This window comes from Lampris incognitus, chromosome 7, assembly GCF_029633865.1.
Source record: "Lampris incognitus isolate fLamInc1 chromosome 7, fLamInc1.hap2, whole genome shotgun sequence".
Taxonomy (NCBI): Eukaryota; Metazoa; Chordata; class Actinopteri; order Lampriformes; family Lampridae; genus Lampris; species Lampris incognitus.
The window spans coordinates 27,376,655-27,398,587 of record NC_079217.1 but is presented as its reverse complement, the minus strand read 5'-3'; the positions used below and the strand labels follow the sequence as shown (position 1 = coordinate 27,398,587).

Here is a 21,933-nt window from a genome sequence, read left to right as displayed (position 1 = left end):
GCAGTGGGGAAAAGCATGAGTCCCTTATCACCCCATTGATCCATTTTCCGGCCTAATCAGATTCTATTGTTGTGGGATGTAATCTAATAAACCCAATAGTTGGTTGTTGTGGCTGTGTTATACAAGTGTATTTTAGGATGAAAAAAAACATTCTGATATTTGATTTGTATGCCCTATAACAGATCCTAGATCACTGTAATTTGCTTGTCTGATAAACACAACCTGTTTTTTTAAAATTGGTTTTGGAATTATTTATGATCAATGGCTATAATGGTGGAAATGGAGGTGGGCTTTCTGGCCATTATCAACTTTAGATGTTTTTTTTCTTTCTGTTTGTCATCTTTCATTTGTCAATGTTTTGTTGTTGCTCCCTATTGAATTTCTTCCTTGCGGTTCTTCCTCTCTTTTCTTATTCCAATCATATTTAGACCCCAAAAGTCGTGAAGTGGTCCTCAATGCTTGTAAGGCAGTTGGCTCAATCAGCAACACGTCATTTGACATCCGCTTCAACCCTGACATCTTCTCTCCAGGTAAGGGTAATATTTAAAGATATAAGATATTGACTTTTTTGCCACCTGAAAAAATGGTAATTCCCATTTCAGGTGATACCAGTATTTTCCATTTCGTTGCGATACCACCATGTGTGATATCAGGATAGATATCAAAATTATGTCCACTAAGTCGCATCAATACAATGACACATTAATTATGTGCTGATGGTGACAACAGACGTTGAGCGAAAGTGGGTTGCGCTTAATTTCTTTGTAGGCTGTAGTGTGACCCATCTTTCTGTTAGCAGCTGTGGTCACCGTCAGCACACAATTAATGCATCCACATTTTGAGCATAATTTTGATATCTGTCCCGACACACTAACACATTTTTATGCAATTCTAGGCCAATACCTATTTGCTGACCGATATGTCGTGCACCCTTAGTGATATTCCATACTACTTGATGACAAAAAAGAGTTTCCTGTTATGCAATAAGGATTTACTCAAACAATATATGACCCTAAAGATTCTTCTCATTTCATTTTATTTATTTATGGGCACTCATGCTTCATAAAAAGCACATCTTATTATTGGTTGTGGTGCACATAGAGCTATAGAAGTAATTTTTGTGTATGTTTTAAGGCAAGAGTGAATAAATGAATCTAATAATTTTTTTTTTTCCTGGCATGGTAGAGCCAAACATTTCTTTGCAGGACATGACACCTTGTTTTGTGACAGTTATTGGAGCACTCACTTAGACCAAAACTTTTGTTCTTACCTTGCATGATTTTACTGATATGAGTAAGAATGGCAATTTTTCCCAGATTATAATGTGAGCTGTGAGGTGACACTGTATGCTTTCTTGCTCTTCTAGGAGTACGTTTCCCAGAAGACAGCTTGGAGGATGTCCAAAAACAGAAGCAGCTGCTCAAAGATGCTGCTGCCTTTTTAGTGTCTTGCCAGATTCCCTCACTGGTAAGTGGATTATCTACTTTCTGCTTTTAAATTCTGCACTAGATGTCATGTGTTTCACTTAGGTCATGTCCCTTTGGGCATGTTTATGTTTTTATTTCTATTCAAAGAGGAGTCAGAAGTGCTCAGAATTGTTTTCCAGTTGTTTATTGACATTAAGTTTGCATCATATTGTAGATACATTTCAAGGTCAACATTCACCTGTGTGTTAAAGTGATACTTGACATCAAAATCTGAAAATTCCCATTGATAGGCTATGTTCCAAGTTGGAATGTGACCACGGAGAAATTCAGTGACCAAATAGCGCGTCTGCGGCCACTCGAGAGATCTGTGATTGACTGTAGATGGTGTCCAATGTCAAATTTTGCCGGTGGATACGTAGACACCAGTTAATTAACATATCGGGTGTGTCCGTAGTGAGATGCTATAAAACCACAGAGAAGCCGTTCTTTCACCCCCTCCTGCTAGCTACTTGGCTCGAGTTTGTGCTATTTTGCTGAGACTTTTATTATCAATCTTGCTACGACGTATTGCTATCTATCTATCTATCTATCTATCTATCTATCTATCTATCTATCTATCTATCTATCTATCTATCTATCTATCTATCTATGTATCTATCTATGTATCTAAATACTATCTATCATCTATCTGTCTAACAGTTATTTGTATCACCGAATCCTCCTCCTCAAAACTGTAATCCTCGCAGAGGATTTCCCTCTCGCTCTCGCTATCCGACATTTTTTGTAAATAAGTGACGAGCGGTACCGATCCCCACCCACCCAGGAAAACAGTAGCCAATAGCTTTGAATTCTTAAAACCACACCTATTTTCGGTTGTGATTCAAACTCCCAATGTTAAAAAATTTGTTCAGAAAGGGCATGTCGGTCTCTCTTTAAACCATCTGTATGCTTATATGGCCAGGTGAAAGATTGCTTGGACCACAGCGCCCTGCCTATGGATGGGGCTACGCTGACCGAAGCTCTGCACCAGAGGGGCATCAATATCCGCTACCTGGGCACAGTTCTCGATTTTGTTGACAAGACCCCTGCCAGAGCCCAGCTGGATCACTTCTATGTAAGCCTGAACCCTCAGTTTGAACATCCTGTGTAAATGCAAAGGATAATACCAATAAAATGGAAAGATAATTCTGCCATTATTATATGGAAGATGTACACAAAATAATTTAATTAGATTAATATTCCTGTTGCTATGGTTATTATTGATTTATGAATATTAAAACCTAATAAAAGAATGACAATAACATTTTGAAAAGTAACAGATGTTCCCAGGAAATGAGTATGTGCTAGCAGTAGGGCTGCACAATTGTGGCCGAAATGATAATCATGGTTATTTTGATCAATATTGAGATAATGATTATTTAGTAGTGTTTTATTTAGTGCAGTTTGTAGTGTTTTTTCAGGTGGTTAGTTGTGTTGCTTTGTGGCACAGACACGATTCTAAAGGACACTTTATGTATGATGACGATCCGTTTCGAGGGCCTAGCTCTTCCCCATCTGCTTCAGACATTTGATTTTTGTTTTGCCTGTCTGCTCTCTGTTGTATATTACTTTTCTACTCTGGACTGAAGCTGCAGAGTGCACACTTACAGGGAACATCTGAGATTGATGAAACAGTTAGTTTAGGATGCACTTGATTTGATATGCAGCGAAACATTATATGAGTGGAGCACACATTTTAAACATCAATATCGCAGTTGATCATGTTCATTTAGTTGTGGGAAACCAAAATCATGCTCAAAATTAATATTCAATTAATTGTGCAGCCCTAGCTAGCAGCTATAGTATTTTCAATATGAGCTAACCGCTTAAGTTTTGCTATCACTAAAATGTTGTTCTTCAACATTATCATTCTAAATCTTTATTTCCTAGTTATCAGCAATATGCAAAGTTAAAAGGCTGAAAAGACATTCTGATTTCACAATAAAGAAACACTACCATCCTCTGTACCTTTTTTTTTTGTTTTGTTTAGTATCACGTTTTAACCTTTTTTTTTTTTTTTTTTTTTTTTTTAGAGAATAGGAATCAGTGAACTGATCACCAGATGTGCAAAACATATCTTCAAGACATATCTGCAGGTGAGTAGTATTGGACAAGTCAGGATTGGATTCATTTTATTTGTCCATTTTGACAGAAGAACGACTTTGTGTTTTTATGTAACAACCCCATTTCAACAAGCGGTCATATCTATTTTCAAGGGTGTGGAGTTGTCCGCTCTTTCTGCTGCAGTCAGCCATTACCTCAACTGCTTTTTGAGCTCTTTCCCCGACGCTGTTGCGCACCTGCCTCCCGATGAACTGGTGTCACGGCGCAAGAACCGCAAGCGTCGCAACAGGGTCCCCGGTGGTGGTGACAACACAGCCTGGGCCAACCTGACGCCCAGTGAGCTGTGGAAGAACATCGCCACTGAGGCTCAGAGCTACTACCATTTCACCTTGCAATGGTGAAGGGTGCTCCTGCAAATTCAAGTCTTAGCATGTGAAACTAATATTGATGTTAATAGTTAAGCTATGTCCGCCTTTCGAGGGTGCAGTTCGGAGTTGACACTGATTTGTTGCTTAAGCCAGTGGTGCCACAACACTGTTTTATTACTGCCTGTCAACAATTTCTCATTGCACATTGATTTATTGGTGACCATGTGTCCTCAAACGTTTTATTCAGTGAAAGTGTGGACCAGGCGGTAGAGAAATATGGCCTTCAGAAGATCACTCTTCTCAGAGAAATCTCTATCAAAACTGGCATCCAGGTAACATCCTTTCATTCAATGTTGGATCTCAAATTCTATTTCCTAGAACTGACACTACATTCTTCTTACACTTTCTACTAAATGTTTGCCTCTGTCACCTCCTAGGTTCTAATAAAGGAGTACAACTTTGATAGCCGCCACAAACCCGCCGTTACAGAGGAGGACATCCTTAACATTTTCCCTGTTGTGAAGCACATAAACCCCAAAGCTTCTGACGCCTTCCATTTCTTCCAGAGTGGCCAGGCCAAGGTGCAGCAAGGTAAGACATCCATGTCCATATTGACTATTTTTAAATGGTTTGATTAAATTGCATCTTTCACATGTTTGATGTTTTAGTTTCTGCTCCACAAATAATTTATGAAGTTAACAAAGCCCGGACTGTTAATCCCTTATTTTCCTCTGAAGTTTCTCAAAACTGGGTGTTTATGCCTTGCCAGGTTTTTTGAAGGAAGGTTGTGAGCTGATCAATGAGGCCCTCAACCTCTTTAACAATGTCTATGGGGCCATGCATGTGGAGATTTGTGCCTGTTTGCGCCTGCTGGCTCGCCTTAATTATATCATGGGGGACCACCCTGAGGTAAGCTTGTTCTTGTGACACATGCATATTTGCACATCAACATTTCACCTTTTGCAAAGTCAGACTTCAGCGTAACGTTCACATTAGTGCCATAGTGATTCTATGGATGACTGAGCATGTGTGTATTCACAGGCTCTCAGCAACCAGCAAAAGGCTGTTCTAATGAGTGAGCGAGTGTTGGGCATTGAGCACCCCAACACCATTCAAGAATATGTGAGTTAATTTGTTTGCTTATTGGAGTTTTTTTTTTCATGTTAGAGACATTTGTTATACCTTCAACTTGTGTGTCTGATTGCTCCCATCTGGATCATAGATGCACTTGGCTCTGTACTGCTTTGCCAATGGCCAGCTGTCCACTGCCCTCAAATTGCTGTACCGCGCCCGTTACCTCATGCTGATGGTGTGTGGGGAAGACCATCCAGAAATGGCGCTTCTAGATGTGAGTACAATCTCTACAAGTCATTTGTATAATTCTGTGCCTCTAAAGTGATCCAGTCTCCATTATCACCATGTAGCATACTTACTCATTTTAAATGTTTATGTGTGACCCACCACAACAGTAAAACTAATTTTGGATGTGCACAAGTGCTCAATAAAAAAAATTGGTAATAACGTTGGTTCTCGATGGTGTCGGGGCTTTCCTCCCCATAGTGTAACATCGGCCTGGTGTTGCATGGAGTGATGGAGTACGATTTATCTTTGAGGTTCCTGGAGAACGCTTTGGCCATCAACATAAAATATCATGGACCCCGGTCCCTCAAAGTGGCCCTCAGGTTGGGAAAAAAAACATATTTTGTATGCATTTATTGACTTGGGTACCATCTGACACAATAATTTACATTACCTGACCTCTTTTTTGTTTTTCCCAGTCATCATTTGGTTGCAAGAGTCTATGAGAGCAAGGCTGAGTTCCGTTCTGCACTGCAACATGAAAAGGAGGGCTATACTATTTACAAGAACCAGGTAACTCCCACAAGATGTATTGTGTGTAGATGAAAAGGTTTTTCAATTTGTTGAATGCCCTAAAAATATATATATAATAACTCAAAAGTTGTTAAATGGCAGAACAAGCTTGTTTCGTGCTCAGTGCACTCATCAGCTGTATATATATATATTTTTTTTTTTCCTATTCAGGTGGGCGAGGCCCATGAGAAGACTAAGGAGAGCTCAGAGTACCTAAAGTACCTCACCCAGCAGGCAGTGGCTCTGCAGAGAACAATGAACGAGATCTACAAGAATGGCTCCAATGCAAGCATCATGCCCCTAAAGGTGACCGCTGGAAATCAAAGGACTTATTGTGCTGCCAGATGATTTGGCCCCAAGGTGGTGCCATGTTTTTGAGGTCAGCATATTGCATGCAAGGCAGGGTCTGATAATTTTGTTCCTCCTGTTTTTACTGTAGTTCACTGCTCCCAGCATGGCCAGTGTCTTGGAACAGCTCAATATTATCAATGGCATCATCTTCATACCTCTCAGGTAAAGAGCTCGTTGGTTTTTAGTTCCTAACATTACATTAGGCTGGTATACCTAAATGTTTAGAATTTTTGCCTATTGGTGAGTTCAATGATTTATTCTTTACATAAAATTGAATCAGTTCATCTGGACACAATGTTTGTTATCAATATCGTTTATTATCAATAAACATTGTGAAAGTTGGATCAGTTCATCTGGATGCCACATTTATTATCAATAAACATTGTGACCAGATGAACTGATTCAACTTTCTGATTTCCTTACCTGCATTATTGAGCATGCATAAAGACAATTTGTTGTTTAGTTAACAAATTTTGATTATTAATGAAGCAATTGGTTTTTCAAATGTATACCTAAATATTTAGAATTTTTGCCTGTTGATGAGTTCAAGGATTTGTTCTTAAGTTAAAAAGATTTGATCATTAATGAAGCAATTGGCTTTTCAATGAGCAATACTAATACAAGCCTTTTCAGTGAGCTGAGGTATTAAGTGTTCACCACACACACTCACATAGTGAAAGGATGTCAAGTGCCAAGTGAAGAAAAATGTTTCACTAAACATCAAAATGCTTTTGTCCCTGTAACTTGTATTTACCAAAATTAAACAAGATCCCCAATTGATCCCTGTGGTATCTCCCTTCAAGCCAAAAGGACCTGGAGAATCTAAAGGCGGAGGTTCAGAGGCGGCAGCAGCTGCAGGAGTCAGGGAAGAATGAAGAGCACACAGAGGACAGTCCACTGGAACTGGAGGACCAAATTCCTATCGACGATTAATGTCATGAGTCCTCAATACAGCTATTCTCTGCTGGGGGGGGGGGAGGCTGTGATGCAACAGCCATCTAATTGAGCCTGTGGACCCAAGAACTAAGCAGTCAAAGTCAACATTGAAATAATTGGGAGAGATGGGCCAGAGCAGTCAAGAGAACATTTGTGTAAGTGTAGGTAGGGTTAAAGATGGAAGGACACTGAATACTGAACAGGATTTTCCTACATGGTGGGAAGGGAGGGAGCAAAAATAAATAAAATGAATATAGAACCAATAATAATCGTGTGCAATCTGAAAATCCCCGGCCCAAGAAGTTGGCAAAGAAACCGAGTGAAACTCACTCCCATATCTGCTGCTTACCGTATGCTTGTGTGTGGAAGAGTGAATGCGGCCGGGGAGGGAGACCAAGGATGAACATGACATGACATTGTATACCAGAGCCTTATCCACGTCACCATTATCCCCGATATTTCCTTCTGCCCACCCCTCGCTACTTCTCACAGCACTTCTTAGCCCAGGACCACACTTTGCCCCTTTACTCTTACAGTCTCCAAGACCGCAGGGCGTAGAATTTTCACTGTGGCTGCCCCCAAACGGTGCTTCAGATTTACACATAAACCCTGTCTCAGAACTCAGGGGTAATTTCTACTGCGCACTAAGACAAGACAACAATCACTCAATTTGAGTTGTCTTGTGGGGCTTCAGAATGTAAATTCCCCTCACTAGTTTCTTCAAACCTTTCCTCATTAATAACTAATTATTTTTGAGTTTCCCTAATAGTAAATGAAATCTTTGCCTTTCTGTCAATTTATCCTAGCTGGGTGACTGCTGTGTCCTACAGTTCCTGTTTCTTCAAACAGTGACAGATTCGTGAGCTTTTAACCAACTTCTTAGGTTGATTTGATTTGTTACATTTTTTTTCCCAGTAAATGATTCTTTTTGTACAAGTGCACAGGAGGGGAAAGAAGCCATTTTAGTTCTGTTAATTATCAGTTAATTTAAAACATGTCTATTTTATATAAGTATGTAAGTGGAAAAGATGTATAACTCTATTGGTTTAGACAGGTACTTGATAAATGTCAATGGAAATGCAGATTTTAAAACGTCCAGCATTGGGTTGAGCAGTAGATTTATCTATATACTAGCTGTGTTTAATCTTCTATTTTTCCACTTTTGAAAGGATACATGCATGTATGTACCGTGTGTGTGTGTGTGTGTGTGTGTGTGTGTAGTCCAACAGTAAATGTATATGCCAGGGGTTTGGAGTGTTATTGCTGCTGCTTAGTTTAAGTAGTGTGGTGATCCATGACATTCTAAATGTTTTATTTTTCTACACGTAGTATACATATCGAATGGGTGATGTCTCTTTTCTTTAATCACTCGTGTCCAGCAATGTTGTAAATCTGCTTCTGTATCAATTGGCTATGAAACTGAGTTCTTAGCAATAGACCGGATACTAAACCATTGCTATATTGTTGACTGACTTATTACTTTCCCCGTCATTTGGTCATGTCATCCCCAAGGATGAATCTGAAAGAAAACCAGCCAGAAGCTTTTTTTAGTGAGCAGTATATAATGCACTTTCTAGTGCTGTATAGACTTGAACATATAAACAGCACCACTTAAATGGGTAAAGAAGGGCTGCTTCAGTGTAATGTACCAAAAAAAAAAAAGACTGATAGGTTTTGTGTTGCTTGTATACATGCAATGTGTCCATCCCCTGGCATTTTCTTTCTGAATCGTTTTTGTGTATAAATGTATGTGATTAAGCAATAGAGATGGTGCTGGAACAGATTTTTAGAAGTACAGCTTTAACTTGGCACTCTCAGGTGGTCTGCTGTACAAGTTGCGTTTCTTATGAAAACTCTTATCTAAAAAGCAAGTAAATATAGCAACCACAGTAATTTGTCCTCGTGATTATGCTCCTGGGAAAAAAAGTGCTGCGTCAATAGCAGAGCCTGGTGTGTGAGTTGTGCCTATTTATACTTCAGAATGAAACCAGATTGGTAACTGGTGAAACATTTGCCCTGGGTGTGGAAATGCCTCTTGATTTTGCTGTCCTGGATCTCTCTCTTCATTACTTTTTTTTTTAAAATCAAGTGTATGACTGTCTTTTGAGGTGCAGTACGTTTATCCCTACTCTTAAAATATTTGACTTTTCTCCTGAATGTCAATTGAGTCTTGCACAACTGCTATACCAATAATTGCCATGGGGTGGCACACAGGAGTTTGTCTCCGTTTTTGAAGAGGTGTCGACTCCTAAATGACAGGGAAGATGCTGTGCTGGTGAACAAAATTATGCCTATGTTTCGGATGACCTAATGGAATAAAAATGTGGGTTTTTTTTGTTTTTTCTTTGGATGTAATGGCCCTAAATTCCAAAGACTGCTGTTTGTTGGACATGTCTTGAACAGATGGAAATCCCAACAGAAATAGAGTTTGTTTTGGGACTTCGATAGGTGATGGCAAAGAATAAAATCCTTGATAGTGATCAAACTATATGCCGAGATATATGTTGCTCTTTTCGATGATTCATAGCATCGTCGTGCTTCTGTTTAGGTAGCGAGGCGCTCATTTTACGTAAACTGTTCCCCTGTAGCTATTTTCTGTTCTGTTTTGAATGGCTTTGCCGTATACCTCCTGATATGGATGCATGGCAAAGTGCATTAATGTCATTGTGATTTCAGAATGATTCTGAAAGAGTCCCAATAAGATAGTCTACGGTTTACTCAAAGTACGAGAAAAGTACATGTACTGATGTCACTTGCCCCCTTTTCGTTTGGACAATTTATGTATCGTCAATGATGCTGACTCAGATGTCTAAAAAAAAGCTTATAAATAAGTATTCAATTTTCAGATTTGGAATTCGTGCGTCTTTGATCAATATTTTAAAAATATCAAAGTTTGGCCACCCTCCTTGAAGAAGTGGACTTTTTAATGGTGGGGGGGGTGCAGCTATCATTCAGCAACTGTAGACGTTTCTACTCCCCGCTTGCTCGTTTTTGGATAGTGGCCTCTGTGACAGTCGATAGCGATTACCTGAGCCGTCTGTATCCTCACAACTAACATTTCCTCTGCACATCTGGGCTCAGAGGCCTAGTGTACGCTTCCCCTGTTGTGGTTTGTCTTGCTCATTACAAATCAATCTAATATTTTTTTCGTCGGAGTATTCTTTTGTATTAAAATGAATAAAGGAAAACTAGCCAATGGAATTTTGTTTTGTTTTTTTTTATCGTGTAGCTGCAATTTCATTTTAAGTTTGCATATATGTTGTCAGGCTCTTTAATTTCCATACGCAAACAAACGATGTGGTTTAATCCTTTTATAAGGAAAAAAAGAACAACTAGCATTTTCAGTGAATGGCCAAGAGGACACTGAATATAACTTTTGACTATATTACGAGACCAGAAAAAGGGTGCAGTACGAAAAGTGTAAATGTAGTCAAAGTTAAATACACTTTGGGAGGAAATCACGCATGTAGCGACTGTCAGGGACGTGCGCGCCCTCGTCAGGTTGTGAACGCGAATTCGTGCGCGTACCCGACTCCGAAGGCGAATGCGGTAGGAAAAACAAGCAAGGACCGTTGGAGAGACAAGACGGCGGACCTCACCTACGGACGGACCACAAGATATCGTTTTTTGAGCTTAATTTCCACGCTCCGTTGGACCGACACACTGGTCGAGACGGTTGAGGATACTGGCGAGGGACAATAGGGTGAGTTTAAACAGTTTTCAGTCAAGAAGCTGTCCAGTATCGAAGAAATATAGGTGGGGGAAAATGACGATGTGGCTGTGTTTTTTTTTTTGTTTTTTTTTTTGCACCTCCTTTTCTATGTCTCAAAATGGCGGACAAGGCCGTTAGGAGCAGCAGGTAGAGCTAGTGTCAGTTTGCTTTGCAAAAAAATAATAATAGAAAACAATTTGCAGATGCAAGGATACGCAAGTTCTCCGGTATTGCGTTATGAATTTGTTTTGTTTAAAATGTGTTGCGTTTGGTTGTTTCTGAATTCTACCAAAAGTGAAGCACTATTATACTAAGTTAACTTTTTTGAACGCGTTACCGGGGCGCTAACTGTTAATATGTACGTTGGGCGAGTTGGCTGACGGTTAACTTTAGCTAATATAAGCTAACCGGGGCTATCCTGTCTGACATTAGCTGCCTAGTATACCGGCTGATATGCGGTCTAGTCTTGACAGTGTCGGCGACTTTTCGATAGGAAACGAGCAAAAAAACCCCACGTTGAAACAAGGGATTTATTGTGTGGTTTGACGTTTTATATTTCGTGTTCAACCATTTGTTGATATATATATATATATATATATATATATATATATATATATATATATATATACATATATAAGTGTTTATATTGGCCTGCGTGACTTGGTTTTTGACAACCTTGCGTATGCCTTAGCAAACAAATGTAGGTCACGTTCCACCTCTGGTATTTTTAACGTTATTGTCATATTTTAAAAATGTCCTATTATTGCGTGAGTATTTCTTGTAAATTCAACAGTGCTGCGCTATTCACAATTCTTGAGGGAGTTAAATGTAGTTGGCGGTAATGGTCTAACAAGTAACACTTCATCGCTAACTATACGTTAGCAAATTGCTGCTGTTGGTAGCACGGTGCTAGTGGGTAAGTGCTATTAACTAGTTACAGATACGGTTGAAATCGGATTTCGGACAGGTGCGGAATAATTTAATGAATTGACATCTGCGGCTGTGGTTCGTCTGCCGCCATTTATCTGTTACAGTCGTCATGGCCAGTGATGACTGGCTCAGCTGGAGCACTCTTTCAAGACTGCGACTGTATTCCTCCGTGCGGTATGTTGGTATGGCTTCAGAAAATTAGGGTGGAGCACTTGAGACGTGGTGAGATCATTTTTTTAATCTGTTGAAGCCACAAACTACACTCAAACATTTTGGAAACTAAATTACCGATTTGTAATATTTGCACTCAGCTGGACGCTAGGTGAAATAAATGCGGCACATACTAAATGACGGAGTTTGCTCTTGCAATGTTGTATATACGTAGCGATTTTGGATTTTATTCAAAGCAAGGATTCTCTGCTATACCTAGTATATCCGGTTCTACCTAGGCGAGAGGAGTTCCCGACTAGCCCTCGGTTTACGCCGCATCCTGTGCAGTGTATGGCTCTGGCATATTGACAATGTGATGTTGTTTTTAAAAATGGTAATTCCTTGATAAAAAAAATCGTAACTGCTTGGTGTACTCTTCATGTCTTTGTGGGCTGTCTATGGTCAAGGGTGTCTCTCTTGACCACAAATAATTGACTTGTATTGACGGTCTCAAATACAGACGTTTTAAGAGGAATATTTTAAGATTTTAAGAGTGCATTAGCAGCGGAAAAGTCAATAGTTGTAATGTTATTATGAACATTAATATGATTTGAAATTCCATCAGACTCTTAACTAGTAAATTATTTTCAACGTTTTGTCTTTGTGTATTTAACACATGCCGATGTTGTAAAGGTTTTGGTTTTGTGAGCCAGGTGAACTAAGGTAGTTACTAGTAGCAGTCAATTGAAGAGTCTTCGGTGCAAGCCCAGCTCTTTAAAAAAATAATGATTATTTAGAACTTTGCATTATTTATATAAATTGTTTTCATATATTTTTTTGTCTCAGGGGCTGCCTGTCATGTGTATTCCTGTAGCCGACTCTCTTATTCTGTTGCAACTGCAATGGAATCATCACTAGCGCTGGTTGGCCACAAAATCACAGCAATTTTAAGTGATGGTTAACCCCCAAAATGAAAATGTTACCTACTCACTGTCATGCCAGTGCAAACCTGTATTAGTGTTCTGTTCCCACACAACACTGAAGGAGTCATCCAACAAAATGCTAGTGCTGGACCCGAATATTCGGCTATCCGGATATTCGTTCGTTGGGTAGGCGTTTGGTTTTCCGGTTTGGAATTCGGATGTTTTTTTGCTAAACGTAGGTTATCAGTAAAGGCGAACTGCAAAAATACATTTTGTCGGCACATTCTTGTACTACATGTATACTTTTTTAATTGCACCGTTAAAATGTGAAAATATATACCGTCTCAGCTTGGGTGCGTGACATCCCTCGCACTCACAGCAGTGACGTCATGCTTCAGTTCACGATGGCCGTTAAAGGGAAGACAAAATGCCAGAAGAGCTCAGCTGTGCTGCTGTTATTATAAATGTGCTGCCTTGTTCTATTTATTACAGGTCGTTCACCCCCCCCCGTTCTTTACTGTGTCGGCAATTAGTAAAAATAATTGTATTTCTGAGTGATTTGGTTGTTAGAAAAATGTCGGTAGTATTACACTGTTAAGCCTAATGTTATGGATATCTCATTAAAAGTATTGTTATAACAGAAATATGGGGGTTTTGTATATTTGTTTGACTCTTGTTAGGGTCCGGTTGTAAAATGTTATAGGCTTAGGCTAATAGCTGACTGAAATCTGGATCTGGAGTTGGTCCTCGTGCGCTGTACTGTGGCTGCCTCCTGTTCCTAGTGTATAGGAAAGGTTAAATGCAAAGGACAAAATTCGCGAGTACTGAGAAATGACAATAAAGAAATTGTACATATAAATCTTATAAATCTAAAATTTGTTGGAGCTAGTATGCTGTTTCTGCGCTTCTGTTTCGCAGTGCTTTGTCAGACATCTCAGATTCTGAGCCTATTATGAGCATTTATGTAGGTCTGTAATTTATCCATGATAAGAACAATGTCACAAGCTTTTAGTATGTCCCAATAAGTGCATAGATAGGACCTCGTTCAACCAAATCCCTCGGAATTACAAACATGCGTCAAATACAACAAACCTTTTGGAAAAGGTTTTTTATTAACAAATAACAACACAAACAACAATACTGTAGAACAACAGAATCCTTAACAATGCCTTTAATTAAATCAAAAGAAGCATGTTGCACCGCTATACCATCCATCTCAGCCAAGAATGGAGAAATGTCTGGCTGAATCCTTCCCAAGTCATGCCCCCACAGCCAAAGCTCCATATATTCTCTGTTGATCATGACTGAAGCTCCGGAGCCTAAAAAATTGCATTTGGGACAGCCCTCCAAAATGCAAGAGCAAATTTCTTCAAAACAATTGCAGTAGATCGTTGCCAGTTTGTTAGTGTTCCAATAATGGCAACAAAAAAAAAGATCATAAAAATATGTTGTACAACAGTTTGTACAACATAATCCATGTCTTCTGGAGCCATGCAATAGATCTGAGAATGTAAACCATTATTTACTGCAAATCTTACCTCCCTGCCTCACATTCAAACATACGTCGGGGCGGGGGGGGGGGGTCACGTTCAAGTTCAGAGACATTAAGAATTCTCCCGAGAATGTCCGTTTCCTGCGAAAACATCTTTTTTTGATTGTCTCGTAATGTCTGAACTTGAACGTGCCCTTGCGAGGTTTGTTTTGTAAGTGAGGATGGAATGGAAGATTTTCAGTATATACTGGTTTCAGTTTCGGTCCATTCCACTCATAGATCTATTGTATGGCTCCAGAAGACTTGGATTATGCTGCATGAGCTGTTCGGAGTACTTTTATAGCTGGGTTTTTTTTTTGTTTTTTTTTTTGGTGCCATTTTTGTTGCCATTTTTTAGAACCCTTACAAACTACCCACCGTTTACTCCAATTGTTTGGAACAAAGCTGCACAGGCATTTTGTTGAATAACTCTTAGTGTTGTAAACAGAATACTAATCTGGGTTTTTACTGGCATAAGGGTGCATAGATAACGAAAGGATTTTCCTTTTGCTGGTGAACCACCCCATTAATGCTTTGGCCATTATCAGAGCTGCTCTACCAATTTGCTCTTGTTTTGCACAAGGATAATTGAACAACACCCTGATGATAGACGAATGGATACCGAGCAGAATCAGATAGTGTTTTTTCCACAATGTCTTGGATGGTCATTTTTAGTGCTGAAATTATTAGCTAATCGACAGAAACTTAATCGATTAATCAATTATGATTTTATTATCAGTTTAGTCATTAACCAAGTAAAAATAGCAAACATATGCTGTTTACAGCTTTACGAAGGCTAAGATTTGCTTTTCTTTCAAAATTCATATCATTACAAAAGGAAAACTCTGGGCTTTGGGTTTTTTTTTTTTTTTTGGCTGGAGGTCAGATTGATCAAACAGTTTTGATACATTGCTTTGGTCTCTGGGATCTTGTGATGGGCAGGTATCTTTATGTTTGAGATTCAATATAAATGATTGATTAACAAGGACACAGTGTCATTGATATGAAGCACTGGACTGTGCATGGACTGTGCATGTGGTCAGCTCCCTCTTGTGAAGAATCTTCATTCAGTCTGCTAAACGGGAGTAAGTGAGTGCGTGAGCTACAAGCCAGGTCCAAGATGTGCTTCACCTCTTAAAAAAATTGGTAGATAATCAAAAATGAAAATAATTCTTAGTTACAGTTCTGTTATTTTGGTGTACTTTCCAATAGCAGATGGGTGTAATTTTGGCTTCGATTCCACTCTGGCCCTTTTAGTTCCAACGTTATTGTTAGTGTAGTTCGAAGCCGAGCCGCCGATCTTATTCTTGAATCAGAATACAGAGCAAATTAAGTTTTGTCACAGTTTGCTAGTGTACTTCAACTTAGGAGACTTGATAGCTTAATGTTTATCTATTGTTTAAGATTAGTTTTAATAGTTTTCACGGGTAGATGTGCTATATTTTGGTTTTGTTTTTGCTGCCCGATCATCTAATGAGCCCATAATCTTCAATTTATGCTAAAGTATTTAATACTTAAGTATCACTTAAACTGTGGTTTCTCATTCTAGCTAGCAATTACACTCCCATTTGGTTATCTGTTCTCCAAAGCTACTATAATACACAATGAGCTAACAAAAATAGACATGTTTACAGTACATTTCAAGCCTTGTCTGTGTTCAAAAATGTAGCAATTTGCTACTAGTATACTATGTTTTGCCTCTGCCAACAGCACAACTCAGTAGAGTGAGCACATACTGCTTGACAATAGCCATTAGTTACTTTCTAGAATTATTGTTCACAATTATAATTTCTGTAATAAATAATATAATTAAGTATTTAATATAATTAAATATATATTAAATATTATTATTAAAATATTAAATATTATAACTCTACTACTACTACTACTACTACTACTACTACTTCCGGCTGTTCCCGTTAGGGGTTGCCACAGCGGATCATCCGTGTCCATTTCTTCCTGTCTTCTTCATCTTCCTTTGTCACACCATCCACCTGCACGTCTTCCCTCACCACATCCATAAACCTCCTCTTTGGCCTTTCTCTTTTCCTCTTCCCTGGTAGCTCCATATTCAGCATCCTTCTCCCAGTGTACCCAGCATCTCTCCTCATCACATGTCCAAGCCATCTCAATCTTGCCTCTCTTGCTTTGTCTCCAAACCGTCCCAACTTGAGCGGTCCCTCTAATATAATCATTCCTAATCCTGTCCTCCTTCGTCACTCCCAATGAAAATTTTAGCATCTTCAACTCTGCCAGCTCCACCTCCTGTCTTTTCGTCAGTGCCACAGTCTCCAAACCATATAACATAGCTGGTCTCACAACCATCTTGTAAACCTTCCCATTAACTCTTGCTGGTACCCTTCTGTTGAAATCACTCCTGACACTCTTCTCCACTCACTCCATCCTGCCTGCACTCTCTGCTTCACCTCTCTCCTGTGCTCCCCGTTACTTTGGACAGTTGACCCCAAGTATTTAAACTCATGCCTTCGTCACCTCCACTCGTTGCATCCTGACCGTTCCACTGTCCTCCCTCTCATTCATGCATAGGTATTCTGTCTTGCTCCTACTGACTTTCATTCCTCTTCTCTCCAGTGCATACCTCCACCTCTCCAGGCTCTCCTCAACCTGCACCCTACTCTCGCTACAGATCACAATGTCATCCGCGAACATAATCATGATATTATAGATAATATAATAACAACGCTAAGATTATAAATAATATAATTACAATACATTTTGGAAGCACGGTAGTGCAATGTTTAGCGTGGTCGCCTCACAGCAAGAAGGTCCTGGGTTTGAGCCCCGGAGTAGTCCAACCTTGGGGGTCGTCCCGGGTCGTCCTCTGTGTGGAGTTTGCATGTTCTCCCCGTGTCTGCATGGGTTTCCTCCAGGTGCTCTGGTTTCCTCCCACAGTTCAAAGATCGGCCATACTAAATTGTCCCTAGGGTGTGTGTGTGTGTGTGGGGGGGGGGGCTGTGATGTCCTGTCCAGGGTGTCTCCCTGCCTGCCACCCAATGACTGCTGGGATAACCTCCAGCATCCCCGTGACCCTGAGAGCAGGATAAGCGGTTTGGATAATGGATGGACAATTATAATTTCTGTGTTTTCCTATGTAAAGGCCTTTAACCCTCTACTGTCATTATTATGGGGCATCTGGGTAGCATAGTGGTCTATTCCGTTGCCTACCAACATGGGGATCGCTGGTTCGAATCCCCATGTTACCTCTGGCTTGGTCGGGCATCCCTACAGACACAATTGACCATGTCTGCACTAGCGCCTCCTCTGGTCAGTTGGGGCGCCTGTTCAGGGGGGAGGGTAAACTGGGGGGGTAGCGGGGAGGGTAAACTGGGGGGGGGTAGCGTGATCCTCCCGTGTACTGCGTCCCCCTGGCGAAACTCCTCACTGTCAGGTGAAAAGAAGCAGCTGGCGACTCCACATGTATCAGATGAGACATGTGGTAGTCTGCAGCCCTCCCTGGATCAGCAGAGGGGGTAGAGCAGCAACTGGGACGGGTCAGAAGAGTGGTGTAATTGGCCGGATACAATAAAAAGGGAGAAAATTCCAAAAAAATAAAATAAAATCATTATAATGGTCTTTAGGGATAATCTCTCAGGCAACTGTAAAGATTTTTATCATTAAGTTTTTTAGATTAGATTAGGGCTGTCCTGAATACCATCTTTTGGTCTCTGGAGCGGAGCTTCGGTAGTAATCAACAGCAAAATATTCAGAGCTTTTTTTTGGGGGGGGGGCATGACTCAGGAAGGAGTCAGCCAGACATTTCTCCATTGTTGGCTTACATGGACCGCATAGTGGTGTCATACGTGTTTTTTGGTTTAGTTAAATACATTAATTGTTAATAATGAGCATAAATCACGAGATATGGAAAATGATATTGATCTGGAAAATAATTTCTTCAAACATATCAACAACAATTGCTGTTATTATACAGATGATTAGTTCTTTCCCCTTTTTCTCCCCAATTGTACTTGGCCAATTACCCCACTCTTCCAAGCCGTCCTGGTCGCTGCTCCACCCCTTCCGATCTGGGGAGCAGGGACGGATTAAACCAATCTGGGGCCCGGGGCACAATAATACACGGGGCCCCCCTATAACAACACCAGAGAGTCTGAATGCAATTTCACCAAGCAGTTTCGATTAGTCATGTGACTTACAGTAATCACCGGAAACAACGCAACGCATGTGATATTATTAAAGGACCTACAAAACGTTACATTATTATTATTATTATTATTATTGTTGTTGTTGTTGTTGTTATTTCACCCGTCACCAGCACTAACTGCTAAAGCGCGCAAACGTCACGTTAACGTTACCTCCCAGAATGCATTGAATATGTAAGGGATAATGTACAGTGAGCCGGTTATTATTACGAAATAAACCCCGACAGGATGATGCAGGGACTCCTCTGCTTCGCGTCGGGGTTCTGCATCACCCTTGAATCACCCTAATAATTTCTGTTTTTGTTTGTATGTGTAGCCTATAACATTAAATTGTACATTGGTGCTAATGAATCCATATTTGAAATAATACAGGAATATTTTTGGCTTACAATTGGAAAAAAATATTGTAGCGAATTCGGGGGACAACGCAACCACAGGAACTGCCACGGCCCAGATTAATGCACGGGCCCGGGCCCCGTCGGCCCGTGCATTAATCTGTCCATGCTGGGGAGGGCTGCAGACAAAAAACAATTTAATAGTATTTTTCCATCTTTGCTGAGCAAGAGTGAAAGTGACATTGTGTGACTCCTGTCCGTCATGTAGCGTATTCAGTGCAGTGGCCAAGGCCATCTCAAAAATTTGTGAGGCAGACAGCCACGGTAGTGCTGCTTTTATTTTTCTTCCCACAAACGAATGTTAATTGTCACACACTAATGTCTGTTTTTTTTCACAGTTAGGTTATATATTCAAATTTGAAATATTAATTGACAGCTCTACACTGAATGGTAGTGGACTACGCTCAGTGGCCATTCTGCATGTAAACTGGCTTTAAGCTGGGATCAGACAACACTATATTTTTGTCTCTCATGATGGTCACCATTTCATAATAGCCAATCAATACCATACATTCTTTCCATATCTTGGCCAGGAGACTGGCAACCCTACAAGTATGACCCCAACCAGGGTCCGAAATTAACTTTTTGGCTTACCGGCCAAGGTAGATGAAAAAATCTACCGGCCAAGCATATTTTTTACCGGCCAAAATAAGTAGTAGCCTTTTTTGTGCCATGCATACGTTTTCAGTACATATCAATGAGAGAATAAGGTATTGTGTTGAATAAAAGCTTTTAAAAATGTGACGAGCAGATCTGAAGCAAAAATATTTTTATGTAAAATTACTCTGGTTAAACGATAAAATATTACAGGTATGATTTCATGTTTTATTTGCAGTGTTATTATAACTACTCGAGTGCTCCACATGCCCATCCCTAGTCGCAGACTACTTCTCACTCTACAGCAGCCACTCTTTGCACCGTCCATGAAGTCTGGCCTCCTGCTCCTGACAGAGTCTTGGTGCCACAGATCAACAGCACTGGTTGGGTCATACTCCCTGATCTCGGGAGATGACAGCTGCACCATCAGTAGATCCGAGAGTGTGTCTGAGTTGAGGTTGGACCGCCAATCAGTTTTAACCTGTTTCATGGTGTTGAAGCTAGCACACAGCTAACGTTAGGGCAAACTAGGTGTCACATACTAGTGCTAGCTGGCTAACGTTAGCTACAGCCAGCACTTTGTTTACGCTATATAAGGATATTTTGAGATGACAACTAAATTCACTTACTCGCACAGCCATTCGAAGTCGGAGAATGGTCTCGCCTTCTTTCCAATGGCATGCACAGTCCTAAACAAGTTCTGCATTTTCATGCTGGTCTGCTCGGACATGGCTATTAGCGCCTTTACGGAGGATGTTGCAAGGAGAGGCTCCGATTGAGCCCGAGAGGCATTCATACAGGTAATGTGACATCTGGAGGTCTCAAGTTCCTTGATGTTTTCTACCTTCATTATCTTGTTACCGATGACAAATGAATTGCTACGGTTTTTGGCATACTGGCGACAGACGGTGCAAGTCATTATCACGGTCTGTGCATTATAATCCAGCCAGCCTCTCGCAGCTCCTTTATCGTCATACCTCCACTTTTCACTAAACTTTCTTTTTTTCAGTTTGGTGGTGATGGTGGCTTCTTCCTCCTCTTCGGGGCATGGTTGTCTTTTTGATGGTGGTTTTGCACTTTCTAAATATCGCCATATAACTGGTGTTTCTCGCTAACGTTAGTTAAAAGAATAGAGTAGGCTAGTACCGAGTTTGACGGATACTGCTGTCGTTGTTCCTCGTGAGTGTGTGTGTAATTTTACCCGCCAGTAGCGTATAGCAACATTCTAATGTACCTTGATTGGTTAATTTCTGTTATTGTTGTTGCTATGTTTTTGCTGTTGCTAAGGAGAGAGAGCGAGAGAGATGGGGGGATTAAGTGGTTGGATTTCACTTTTTCTTGTTACTTGCCATTTGGCAGGTAGGCTTCTGAGATTTACTCGCCAATAGGGATGGGTATCGTTAGGATTTTATCGATACTACTACTCTTATCGATACTGCTTATCAGTTCGGTACATTATCGATACTCTTATCGGTTCTTTTTTATTATTATGCAAGAAAAAAAGACAAGAACACAATCGACATTGCTTTATTATTGTATTATATAACTTTATATAAATATAAACAAATGTTATTTATTCAGCAGCAACAGCAGCAGCAATGTTTTAAGTGCGTCTGAATTATAGACTTTATAATCAACATTCAACAACAACAAATAAGATAAAAAAAATAAAAGTAGATTGTGGCGGACACTAGGGGCTATGCCTCTCACCCAGCAGGACTGTGAGCTGGGGGCGTGGTTTACGTTTCCGGGCTCGCCGGTGCAGGGTTGTTCCTGCTGCAGTTGGTTTTTGGAGTTGAGGAATAAACATCAAACTCGCCTTGGTCTCCTGTGTTTTTCCTCATTCCTGCCACATTGGTGACCCCGAATTGAACATGTTTGGAGCAGAAGAGGAGTGTGAATCCACTTCGGCCACGCCGCCCCAACTCTCACAGCCGGCTGTTCTCGCCGCGGCTGTGAAACTCCCAGAATTCTGGCAGAGCGACCCGGCCTCGTGGTTCCAGCATGTCGAGGTGCTGTTCCACCTGCGTGGAATCTCCGCGGACGACTCCAGATACTATTTGGTCGTCGCTGCGCTGGACCAGCAGTCCACACGCCGGGCCATGCAGCTGTTGCGTGCCCCTCCGCAACACGATAAATACGTCGCCCTCAAACATCTTCTGCTCCGGAGGTACAGCCTATCTACCGCAGAGAGGGCAGATAGAATCCTTTCCCTATCCGGTTTGGGCGACGGGACGGCTGTGGATCTCATGGACAATATGCTGTCGCTGCTAGGCTCAGACGAAGGTGGGTTCCTTTTCCCGCACGTTTTCCTGCGCCAGCTCCCGTCTCCTGTGCGCGCGGCTTTGGCTAACTCCCCGTGTCTGGTCGCTTGTGACTGCCGAGGTTTGGCTGAGGAGGCCGATCGGGTCCTGCTGGCTACCAGACGGTTCTCTGTGCAGTGTGGCATCGGAGCCTCTG

The 21,933-nt window shown here is 40.8% G+C and overlaps 2 protein-coding genes across 2 annotated transcripts in view; both read left to right on the top strand.

Moving 5' to 3' along the window:
* Window positions 1-10,418, top strand: part of cluha (clustered mitochondria (cluA/CLU1) homolog a) — a 30,959-nt gene extending 20,541 nt beyond the window's left edge. Inside the window, exons 13-27 of the mRNA XM_056283057.1 lie at window positions 429-530; window positions 1,367-1,467; window positions 2,389-2,541; window positions 3,500-3,562; window positions 3,683-3,927; window positions 4,146-4,230; window positions 4,336-4,489; window positions 4,668-4,807; window positions 4,940-5,020; window positions 5,121-5,246; window positions 5,459-5,580; window positions 5,677-5,770; window positions 5,942-6,076; window positions 6,210-6,283; window positions 6,925-10,418. Coding sequence (XP_056139032.1) covers window positions 429-530; window positions 1,367-1,467; window positions 2,389-2,541; window positions 3,500-3,562; window positions 3,683-3,927; window positions 4,146-4,230; window positions 4,336-4,489; window positions 4,668-4,807; window positions 4,940-5,020; window positions 5,121-5,246; window positions 5,459-5,580; window positions 5,677-5,770; window positions 5,942-6,076; window positions 6,210-6,283; window positions 6,925-7,054 — 1,805 coding nt within the window. The 3' untranslated portion in view covers window positions 7,055-10,418. The remainder of the gene's footprint in view (window positions 1-428; window positions 531-1,366; window positions 1,468-2,388; window positions 2,542-3,499; window positions 3,563-3,682; window positions 3,928-4,145; window positions 4,231-4,335; window positions 4,490-4,667; window positions 4,808-4,939; window positions 5,021-5,120; window positions 5,247-5,458; window positions 5,581-5,676; window positions 5,771-5,941; window positions 6,077-6,209; window positions 6,284-6,924) is intronic.
* A 155-nt stretch (window positions 10,419-10,573) lies between these two features.
* The window catches only part of pafah1b1a (platelet-activating factor acetylhydrolase 1b, regulatory subunit 1a), a 97,352-nt gene continuing 85,992 nt past the window's right edge, over window positions 10,574-21,933 (top strand). The window contains exon 1 of the mRNA XM_056283322.1: window positions 10,574-10,760. The gene's annotated coding sequence lies outside the window, so the exon portion shown is untranslated. The remainder of the gene's footprint in view (window positions 10,761-21,933) is intronic.